The 12,045-nt window shown below is 41.7% G+C and overlaps 1 protein-coding gene across 1 annotated transcript in view; it reads left to right on the forward strand.

Annotated features, from left to right (window-relative positions):
• The window catches only part of sorcs2 (sortilin-related VPS10 domain containing receptor 2), a 690,706-nt gene that overhangs the window by 565,768 nt on the left and 112,893 nt on the right, over window positions 1-12,045 (forward strand). The window contains exons 15-21 of the mRNA XM_037675240.1: window positions 3,514-3,634; window positions 3,840-3,973; window positions 4,291-4,410; window positions 5,915-6,086; window positions 6,164-6,350; window positions 8,100-8,233; window positions 11,242-11,365. Coding sequence (XP_037531168.1) covers window positions 3,514-3,634; window positions 3,840-3,973; window positions 4,291-4,410; window positions 5,915-6,086; window positions 6,164-6,350; window positions 8,100-8,233; window positions 11,242-11,365 — 992 coding nt within the window. The remainder of the gene's footprint in view (window positions 1-3,513; window positions 3,635-3,839; window positions 3,974-4,290; window positions 4,411-5,914; window positions 6,087-6,163; window positions 6,351-8,099; window positions 8,234-11,241; window positions 11,366-12,045) is intronic.

Below are 12,045 nucleotides of genomic sequence, written 5' to 3' on the forward strand. Positions count from 1 at the left end.
GATGGGTGGATGGATGTATAGGTGGATGGATGGATGGATGGATGGATGGATGGATGGATGGATGGATGGATGGATGGATGGATGGATGGATGGATGGATGGATGGAAAATGTATTCTTAAAATAAACATAAAATTTTAGATGAATCGTGAAAAGTTACACAATTACAATTACAGTTACAGTTACACATAAGTTTCAGTTACCCTTAAGCACTCCAGAGTACTTCAGTAAAGGGTCATGTGTGCAGACAAAAATCACAGGAAGTTTGTTTTTCTAGAAGGTAATGAACTGCTGCTTTGACAAAACATGCCGAATAAATGTGAAAATGCAATTAAAACTACCTTTTACTCAAAATAACAACCGTGCTATGACATTAAAACAAACAATCAGGCACAATATGAATGGTGTTTGTGGGGTCTTGGAAAGGTCTTCAGGCACATATTAAAGTCACTTCACCATTCATGGTAGAGACTTGAGCATGCACCAAACTTTTAAGATTGTGATGGTTTACCATCATGGTGGCAGCATATTAGAACACCGGCTTGACTTAGGTGCTAAAAGATTCATTATGAACTGACTAAGCTGACCCCATGCTTAGTTTACAAATGTGATGATTACAAGGTCATGGGAACAACCTAGCACAAACTTGATACCTGCAGCTGTATCCTGATGAAGAGCATGGGAAGGGTGCGGTAGAGCACATCAGGATCATTTATTTATTTTCATCAGGATCATAGTGGGGTCATCTTCCAGAATGAAGGCATCATTACGAACACTTTTTCTAATTAAGAGTGACCTTAAATTGATTGATTGCGCTCAGTAACATTCAAGATATTTTGAATGAACTCACCCGTGAACAGACCTGGAAGAAGTCATGAATTAGACTTGAACGTGGAGGAGTTTAATGATGCCACACTGATTCCAGAGCACCAGTAAGATAAATGGGGAACCAGCAGCATATGAGTTTGTAGTAAAGACATTGATCACTTCCTATAACTGTACCATGGAAGACAGTGTTAGCCATGCTTGTGCTTCATCAATGTGATTGGGGGCCACCACTGTCAAAGTAACATAATGTTGGAGTCACTGACTTGAGTCGCATTAGTCTGCTTTACAAACAAGTATTCTGACGCCCTAAAAACAGGCTTATTTCAGGGTTTAGGATGATGTCCACCCCCATGTTGCACTGTATAACACTTCCATCTATTGGAACAACTTGTGAACTACAACTCCATGAAATCTAAACCCCGTTTTGGGGAAAATCAGGCACAGATATATTTTTGTCCCTATTTTTATTTAATTCATTTAGGTGCAATCAAAACATGTTTTTTTTTTTTTTTTTCCCTGACAAAACCTTAAAATCCTTCAACTTTTTTTTATGTTGTCAGAATATTTTCATTCATAAACTCACAATTTACTACACGCTCATGTAAAAAACCTGCCATGTTAGAATACACTGTAAAAACATATTTTAATCCCTTTTTTTTAATTCTCCAAAAAATAATTTTGGGCATACTAATGTTTGGAAATGCCTTTTTTTGTGTGTTTTTATATTTATTTGTATTTTATTTTCTCAATTAAAAAGTAAATGTAAATGCAAATGTTTTTTTATTTAACAAAAGACCCTTAAAGAGTTAAGATAAAGTTAAGTTAGTCATTTAAAATGTATTTTTCATTTTCTGCTTGTGATTGCTCTAAAAGATTGACAACCATAGTTTTTTTATGGATTAAAAAAAAAAAAAAAACATTTTTAGGCATTTAAAGAAGGTGGTCGATCCACCTCACCTCACGACCCCCCCCCCCAAAAAAAAAAAGGAATGGTCATTAAGTTTAAGGACAATAAACGGGTTAACAACCTCAAAGAAGCTAAGCTACATTCCAGCTGACAACATAACCCACTAAACATTAGACGTCGTATGGACGTGCAGTTCTTGTCTGTATTGAGTCCGTCGTCTCTGAGATGTCTCCACGATGTGCAAACAAGGTCCAGTATGGACGTCTAACCATGACATCACTTGTCCGTCAATATAGAGTGCAATGTTTGAACGTCAGACTTGGAGGTCATATAGACATCCAAGACAGGTGCAGGTGTGCCTTAAGTGAATACAATCATAATTTATAATCATAAAATTTACAATCATAATTTATAATCATAAAAGAGTAACTGTGTACAGTTACTCTTTTATGATTGTAAATTTGCACGGCTTTGTTCATAAACCAACTGTTGCTATTTTCAGTGTTCCTTTCTGAGTTACTCGTTCTGTTAATCCAAAAAAGAGGATAAAGGAAGGAGTGATTTATTTGTAAAACTTAGTCCATCCGTTTCTAGTGAAATTTAAGGAGTGATGATTTATAATTGTAAACCTAGTATCTAAAGTGTGTGGTTTCCTGTTGCACAATAGATGGGCCAAAGACTGTTTTTTTAGTTTTGTTTGCCACACAGAGATGGCGCAGCGGTAGAGCAGCTGACTGTAAACCCGAAGGTCCTGGGATCAAACCCTAGTCATTCCAACATCCATCCGAGGATGAATGTGTTAAACACTGCATAGGAACATACAATGAAGACAACACGAAGCACTTACTAATTATATTATTATCTGAAGTGAATTTAATAAGTTAAATTTTGATGTAGAAAATACGTCTATATTGACCGTCCATTGGACTTCAGAAAAAGACGTCGTCTGGAGTCACAGTCTGCACCTGCAAGGGACCAAAATTAGACGGTCAAAAACGACTTAAAAAAGACATTGTTCAGACGTCTCCTTGCGCAGTGGAAAAATCCACTTTTAATCTATAAAGACGATCTGTTTGTACGTTATGAATTTCTGTTTTGTTGTGGTTCTAGTTGCTTTTGGCTACGCCCTTCTTCAGGGGTCGTCACAGGACGCAAACTCGTACAAAGACTTGGGAATTGTTTTTACGCCTGATACCCGTCTTGAAGCGACCACTGATGACTGAGCTACCACAGCCCTCTGTGTGGAGCAGAGGGCAGCTATCAAAGCTGCTCGGGGAACAGCTGGGAGTTAGAGGCCTTGCTAAAGGACATAGAGTGGTGCAAATATGGGTGGAGGCAGATGTGGGTGCTTTATGAGATGGTGGCCAAGGGCCGAGATGGTGTAGAGTTAGGGCAGCTGACTTGGGACCAGGAAGCTGCAGGCTCGACTCTCTGCCATGCGCACATGTCGTGGTGTCCTTGAGCAAGACACCTAATCCCTAACTGCTCCCTGGGCGCTTATAACCACCCACTGCTCCACCTGGATGTTTCTCAGGTGTGATGGGTTAAATGCAGAGAACTAATTTCGACATTGTATGTTTCCCACACAATGATGACAACACATAGTACTTTTGACCTTTCCCCTCCAGATTGTGATGTACAATGTATGTTGGATGGTCAAAGGATTCAAACCAGCAACCTGACTATCACAGGCTCGCCTTCTCTAACCTCTGCGCCACCTCTCTCCTTCTTTGTCAGTAGGTTGTGAAAACAATAGTCTCTCGTGTGTTTATGCTTGCAGAGTATTTGGCCACATCAGCTACAGATCAGACTGGGAGCTGGTCAAGGTGGACTTCAGGCAGTCTTTCCCTCGTCAGTGCACGGAGTCTGATTACGAGTCATGGCAGCTTGTAGATCTGAAGGTAATGCACATGTGCAGATTCAAACTCTGTGCTCAGAACATTTTAAAGTAGTGTTGCTTGTAGCACTTAGTATAAATTATGTAAAGTCCATCTTTGTCATGTTTCTAAGGTCATCATTACAGACCGATTTATCCCAGAATTGCTGAATCGCTTGGTAACATTTTAAGTCGTTTTTCTGTGTTCTTGTGGACTTCTGCACCCTCAGGGAGAAAAGTGCATTATGGGCCAGGAGCGCACTTTCAGGAAGAGAAAGGAGACTTCGTTTTGCATTAAAGGGAAAAGCTACACGTCAGCTCTCACCAGCAAGCCCTGCCAGTGCTCAGAAAGAGACTTTAACTGGTGAGTCACAGACTACTCAAAACACTGACGCCGTTTTAGTGTAGCTTATACTCCAGAATGTTAAAAATATTAATACTCTAATCTCTAATTCACAGAATTTTAATGTTCAGAAAACTTAATAATCTGATGAAGTGTTCAGTAAAGTTCCAACTATCAATAGCTGTCATACATTAGACTGTTAGAGCAAATTAGTAGGTTTTTCTTTTACATGCAATGTTTTTTTAAGAGCTTTCTCTTTGCCCATTACTTTATCATCATTTATTACTCATGCATGACTCAGCTGTTCTCAGAACTAAGTCTGACTTATGTGTCTGCAGTGACTATGGCTTTGAACGGTCTTACACAGTAGGCGATCGCTGTTTCCCTGACTTTTGGTTTGATCCAGATTCACCACCAGACGACTGCCATCTTGGACAAAACTATAAGTCCAGCACTGGGTATGTGCATAACAACAACTCCATCTTCACTCGCAAACTTCACAAACCTTTTATTTTTTTTCACCCAAGCAGAAATAGTTACTTTGTCTAAATTATAATGACTCACACTCACGAGGGTTATATGTTGCGCACACACACTTCTGTATGCAATTAAAACACTATTTCAATGTGGCATACATTTTTTTTGTCATGTCTTTTCAAAGCCACAAGAAAAGTAGCAGATCAAAACATGATGTAACTGATATGGTTTCGGTTTAACGATTCGAACAAGACGTCAGACAACAGGAATGGTTTAAAAGTTTTGTTTATAAAAAGCTACTGGTGGTGGTCAAAGTCCTGGACAAGCCCAATCTACAGAGATACATAAGGTTAGTGGACTGGCAGTTTCAGTGAGCAGGCAGGTAAACAGAATGACTTATGCAGGAATGGTGGGCGCTTCCTGAAGGAGTCGGGCAAGATGACGTCACAGGAGCAGACAGGTTTGCAGCAGAGAGGCTGGTTGGAGTGGGTCGTAGTCCAGACTAATATCCAGAGGCGAGAGTCAGGTGGAGAGCAGAGGGTTGTTACCAGAGGGTCAGAGGTCCAATAAATCCAAGAGGAGAATCTGTGAGGTGTAGTAATTAACCTAGAAGAGCAGCTAGATACCGTGATCAGAATAAGGTAACAGGCAAGGAGCAGGCAGATGTCCAAGAGACAGACGTCGGGTCAAGACAAGGTAATCCAAGAGAGCTTTGACATGAACGCTGGACATCTACTTCCTCAAAGGGTTTGATAATCTGGCAGAGTGTGGCTGTGAGCATGAGGTTTAAGTAGGGCTTGAAACAAGTGAATGGAATGAGCTTGGTTATGCAGAGGTGCAGAGAGGTGTGGTGGAGAGCAAGGCTTGGGATCAGAGGCAGAAAACATGACAGCAACACAAGATTAACAAAATGTGTAACAATTGTGTTTCTGTGTTTGTATATCCTCTCCTAAACTAATTTTATGACCTTAAGTTAAAATAAGTAATACATAGTTAGCCTAGCTTAGCATCAAGATTAAAAGCAGGAGGGACCAGCATCGCTCAAAGTCGTGGGACATGAGTATTTTTTTGAAAGGGCTTTTATTTTTTTATATTTGGCCACAGCAAGTTTTGTTGATTATTTTTTGCTAATTTTTACCTAACCCTTGACCTATATGCTGCTGTATTCATACCCATCTGCTCACAACAGACTCATGTTCAGGTTGCTGCTTAATGCACCTTATTTATATTATTAATATTAGTTTATATCTTAGATTCTTGTATACTGTTTCGTTTTATACTTTATATTTTTGCTATTTTTGGGTGTAACTGGGACCTTGTGTACACAATTTTGTTCCACCTTATGTACCACATGTGATGTGAATAGCATAAAGTCTCCTTGAACCTTGACCTAACAGAAATGATGTAATTGAGCTTACTCTATTCTCATTGGTGTTGAACAGGATCTTCATGCTCACACATGCACTGTCCTCTGCTCCTTTTCAGCTATAGGAAGGTGATTTCTGATATATGTGAAGGAGGAGTTAACAAGCAGCAAAGTGCCAAACAGCACAGCTGCCCCCTGTTGGCTCCTAAAGGTCTACAAGTTGGCATCAAAGGACAGATGCTGGCTGTGGCTCCTGGTGATGACATCACATTCATTGTTCATCAGGAGCAGGTAGAGAGGAGCAGTTCTTTAGCTTGGTCCTTCCTCCTTTGTTCCTTTTCAATTAGTTTTCGGTTTCTTCCTAACAGGGAGACACAAGCAGCACAAAGTACCAGGTGGACCTGGGTGATGGCGTCCGAGCCATTTATCAGAACTTGACGGTGACGGATGAGCCCATTCAGCACCGCTATGAACACACGGGCGTTTACAAGGTTACAGTGAAGGCTGAAAACGTAGCAGGCCACGATGAGACCACCATGTACATCCAAGTCACAGGTCTGCTTCTTGGTCGACCACAATCTGTTTTACTTTTGTAACATTCTCTCTGCAGCCTAAAACAACACTTTGACTTTAATGTTTGGCTTCATAACATCATGTCTGTCACTATTATAAGTAGGTAAATGTTATGGTGTCCAAATAAGGACCGGAGGACAATTGTTGTTTTACTTAGTTGTGTTTTTTATGTACGCTGACAGCTCTATTTTTGCAGAGGCAGTAAACTGAAGTGCTTATTTCAAATTTGTTTAATCTGCCACCCGGGAGCGCTCGACATGTTGCAGCTGATGAAACGCCAGTTGAAGACTGTGCACCCAATTAGGAACATATCTTTGCCAAACTGGCAGCACTTCTGCAAAGAAACACCACATTGGAAAACAAGAACGTGCATTTTTTTTAATAGAAGAGTATCCCCAAACCGAATAAAATTACCAGGAATTGGATGAGCAACAGCCATTATGAGACTGGTCAAATGCTCAAAGTGCTAAAATAAAATTTAAAAAAGTAAAAAGAAAAGAAAACATCAATTCTGCCTTCAGCAAATGGAATATAATCTAATAAAGAAAAAAATTGAAGTGTATCCTGGGTATAAAACATACTTGGGTAGTAATCAGGATTCATGTAACACTTTAAACTATTTAAATCAGCTTACGTATCACTTTGCTTTTGTCTTTTAAATGACTATCTTTGGTTATTGTTTTGGAATATTTGATTATGAACTGTTCTCTGACCAGTGCAACTTACTGCCTCACACTTGTCCTCTGACATTCACTAGTGGCTTTAGCACATCCATATTTGTTTTATTTTATACCAAAAGTGATATTATTATTATTATTATTATTATTATTATTATTATTATTATTATTATTATTACGGAGACCGTTTCAGCATCAGACTCTGCCAATATGAATGTCTTAATCTAATCAGGTTTGTCCATTTAAATATGTAAAGAATACTATTTATAAATATTCCTGTACTTACTATGTCTCATTTTCAAGAAAAGTTATCCTTGTTTATTTGCCAGAGAAATCATAGTTTCCAAAGTCTGCATAAAATATTAAAGTATTTTGAGTTTGTAATGTTTTCTTTAAAATTCAAGGAAAAGTGTTAAGCAACAAGTTAAGGAAGTCTTGTTGTTGTTTTCTTTATAGAACCTAAAGTTTCAGTCTGGTCCTTTTTTAATTGAGAAACATTATTTTGTTTTGTGCAGTATGTGGTCCATGTCTGTGTTTGCAGTTTATTTTTGCAACACAACCAGATGTTTGTTGTGTATTTTTACAGAAAATGTGATGTTGACTTTAGACGTAGAGTAGATACTGACCATATATGAATGTCTTATTGATTAATTTCATTTCTTTTTCTGGGGTGTAATAATTAAACAGCATATAATGCCCAACCAAGGACTGTACAGGTAGTTGTGAATTAGCTATAGTTCTTTGTGCAACGCATCAGTCACACACTTGTTCTGTTCTATGTTTGTGTGCATTGTTCCTGTCAAATAAACTAATAATAATAATATTAATAAAAACTACGAAGTAAGCATTCAGCATGTTGGCTACAAATGACTTAAGCACACCGAGTGGTCAAAAAGACAAGACAAAAGTTATATTAGCCTCTATTTTTATGACTATAAGGTGTTGGAGATACAACATCATTGTTATATGAAGAAGTTTGCAGAATTTGCTGCACAATTGTCTTAGGCTGTATTGCAGATGGTGATAAACAATCAAAACTCTACTTCCTGTTCAGCCCCTTTACAGGCCGTGTACCTGGAAGCAGTTCCCATCGCAAAGAAAAATGATGAAGTCAATTTGACGGCTGTAGTTCTCCCCGCTGAGGCCAACCTGACCGTCTTTTATTGGTGGATAGGAGGAAATCTTCAGGTAAAAAAAATGTAAAAGTTTCATCTCAAAACAAAACATATATATCCATCCATCCATTATCTTCCGCTTATTCTGAAGTTGGGTCGCGGAGACAGCAGCTTGAGCAGGGAGGCCCAGACATCTCTTTCCACAGCACCTCTTCCAGCTCTTCGGGGAGGATACCAAGGCGTTCCCAGGCCAACCAAGAGACATAGTCTCCCCAGTGTGTCCTGGGTCTTCCCTGGGGTCTCCTCCCAGTTGGACATGCCTGAAGCACCCCCCTAGGGAGGCGCTCAGGGGGGCATCCTTACCAGATGCCTGAACCACCTCAACTGGCTCCTCTCAACATGGAGGAGTAGCAGTTCTACTCCAAGTCTCTTCCGGAACACAGAACTTCTCACCCTATCTCTAAGGGAGAGTCCAGCTACCCTGCGGAGAAAACTCATTTCAACCGCCTGTATCCACAATCTCATTCTTTCAGTCATTACCCAGAGCTCATGACCATAGGTGAGGGTAGGAATGTAGACCAACCGGTAAACAGAGAGCTTTTCCTTACAGCTCAGCTCTCTCTTCACCACAACAGACTGGTACAAAGTCCGCAATACTGCAGACGCTGCACCAATCCGCCTGTCAATCTCACGCTCCATTCTTCCCTCACTCGTGAACAAAACCCCGAGATACTTGAACTCCTCCACTTGAGGCAGAACCTCACCCTCGACCTGAAGGGAGCAATCCACCCTTTTCTGGTTGAGGATCATGGCCTCAGATTTGGAGGTGCTGATTCTCATCCCAGCCTCTTCACACTCGGCTGCAAACCGCTCCAGTGAGAGCTGAAGATCACAGCACGATGATGCCAACAGGACCACATCACCTGCAAAGAGCAGAGATGGAATCCTGAGGCCACTGAACCGGAAACCCTCTGCCAGCTGGCTGCACCGAGAAATTCTGTCCATAAAAGTTATTAACAGACTCGGTGACAACGGGCAGCCCTGGCAGAGTCCAACTCCCACCCTGAAGGGGTCCGACTTACTACCAGCAATGCAAACCAAACTCTCGCACAGCTTGTATAGGGACTGAACAGCCCATAACAACGGACCACCAATCCCATACTCACGGAACACCCCCCACAGTGTACGTCGAGGAACACGGTCGAATGCCTTCTCTAAGTCCACAAAACACATGTAGACTGGATGGGCAAACTCCCATGACCCCTCAAGGACCCTAGTGAGGGTAAAGCGCTGATCCAGTGTTCCATAGCCACGACGGAACCCCTATTGTTCCTCTCGGATCTGAGGTTCGATCAACGATCGGACTCGCTTCTCCAGTACCCCTGAATAGACCTTACCAGGGAGGCTAATGAGAGTGATACCCCTATAATTGGAGCACACCCTCCGGTCCCCCTTTTTGAAGAGGGGAACCACCACCCCAGTCTTCCAATCCAGGCATGTCAGCCAAGACATCCCCACAACATCCAGAGCCTTAAGGAAATCAGGGTGAATCTCATCCACTCCCAGAGCCCTGCCGCCTCTGAGTTTTTTAACTACCTCGGTGACCTCAGCCATGGTTTTGGACGGATCAACCCCAAAGTCCCCTGACTCAGCTTCCTCCATGGAAGACGTGCTGGTGGGATCGAGAAGTATTCCTTCCACCTCCCGACGACATCACTGGTCGAGGTCAACAGCACCCCACATTCACTGAACACAGTGTTAGTAAAGTGCTGCTTTCCTCTCCTCAGCCGCCTGATGGTTTGCCAGAATCTCCTCAGAGCCGACTGAGAGTCTCTATCCAAGGTCTCACCGAACTCCTCCCACATCCAAGCTTTTGCCTCCGCAACAGCCAAGGCTGCAGATCGCTTGGCTCTCCGGTACTCCTCAGCTACCTCCAGAGTCCCACTGGCCAACAAGGCCCGATAGGACTCCTTCTTCAGCTTGACAGCCTCCCTAACACCTAACTTGAACTGTGGTCGTGAGGTTGTCGGTGCTTCTTGTGGTGGCCATCCACGAACTCGGTGGTGGACACCCCTTTTTTTTTTTTTTCTCATTTACCCTTTATAACAGGTAGTCTCATTGAGTCACGAGAACTCATTTTCAAGAGAGACCTGTTTAGGAAGCACATGGTGGGGGTTAAGGGCCTTGCTCAGGGGCCCAGAGTGGGGCGAATAAGGGTGGAGGCAGGTGTGGGTGTTTCACCTTTTCCACCCACATTTTGATGTTGTCGGTACCGGGAGTTGAACCTGCGACTTTCTGATCACAGGCCCATCTTCTAACCTCTGTGCCACCACTCCCCAAGGCAACTACCTCAACAAGCGAGGTACGGAACATGGCCCACTCGGACTCAATGTCTCCCGCCTCTGCTGGGATGTGGTTAAAGCTCTCCCGGAGGGGTGCATGACAGAAGCGGAGCATACTCTACTCACTCAAGGAGAGCTGTTGGCCAGGTTACTTCTTGTGGTACCATTAACTCTAAAATTGTTATTGAATCAAGTGTTACTTATGTAGGCAAAACTAAATGTTAAACAGCCCATTAAAATACACCAGAATGCAGGAAATGGCATCTACTTTATTCAAAAATTTCTGGAGGAGGACCACCAGAACCCCCCCACCCCACCTCCACCCACCAGTGTGCTCTCCACCCCCCACCCCTAAAAGAGCACAGAATGTCATGATTTCTGCTCCCTGCCTCCTCTGCTCTTTTCCACCTGCCAGTGCTCTTCGCCATGCCCACTTCTCTGCTGCAGAGCAGAGATATGACACTCTGCAGCAGGAAGCTTCTCCTGCAGTGTGGGCTGCACACAGGTGCAGCAGATGCTGAATAATTTAGAATAATTTATTAAAAAAATTAATAAATCCATGCCGATCGTGCTCATCCATCAATCAGCCAAACTGTGTGTCATGTCCAATCTTATTTTGAAAAACTGCAACAGAGCAAGTCCGCAAAAAACAAACCACAAAATAGCGAGGGACTACTTTACAATGCTGTTGTGTGTCTGTGTGTGTTATGATTTTGATATTTAATATTTTCTCTTCCAGCCCATGCTGACCCTGCAGAATAGCATTTTGACTCGTTTCTCCCAGACTGGAGAAATCTTGGTCACCATCCAGGTTTCCAACGGTCGATCGATGGTTCAGGACTCAAAGATTGTCCAAGTCTACGGTAAAACAATCAGAACTTTATACTCAAAGAGGCAATATATTTACTGAGGTTATGTAAGTTTATATTTTTCTGCTTTTATTCTGTCATTAGATGACAAATTTCACAGAATTCAATCGTTTAGCTTTTGATGAGAGACAAGGTTTTATGTTTGATGTGCAATAAAGAAGTGATTCCTAAAGAAATGTTTAAATCGGACTTTTTAAGCATTACCAGTTTAAAGCATATTTAGACAAATAAATAAATAAATGTTATTATGCCCTTTTAAGAGATTTGTGTCTCCCAACCTTGTCAGGAGTTGATAAGTAGTGTAGCATACATAGATATAAACACTAGATACAGCATTGACCGCCTATTAGCGCTGACGAGCTGTAGGGCCGCCATCTTGGAACAGTCAACCGCTCCACTCAGTGTAACCGGTTTGTCAGAAGCAATGAAGTATCTGCGCGTTTAATCAGTAATAGCTGAATACTAAACTCATTCTCACAATTTTTTCCTCTGTAAATCTTAGACGTACAGCCATTAAAGGTGAACACATGGTTCAGTGTATTTAAATATTCTTGGTGGGGTTAACATTAACACTACAAATTTTGCAAAACTCACAGTCATTGATACATTTTTATTAATATCTCTCTCTCTCTCTCTCTCTCTCTCTCTCTCTCTCTCTCTCTCTCTCTCTCTCT

This window comes from Nematolebias whitei, chromosome 1, assembly GCF_014905685.2.
Source record: "Nematolebias whitei isolate Nwh7 chromosome 1, NemWhi1, whole genome shotgun sequence".
Classification (NCBI taxonomy): domain Eukaryota; kingdom Metazoa; phylum Chordata; class Actinopteri; order Cyprinodontiformes; family Rivulidae; genus Nematolebias; species Nematolebias whitei.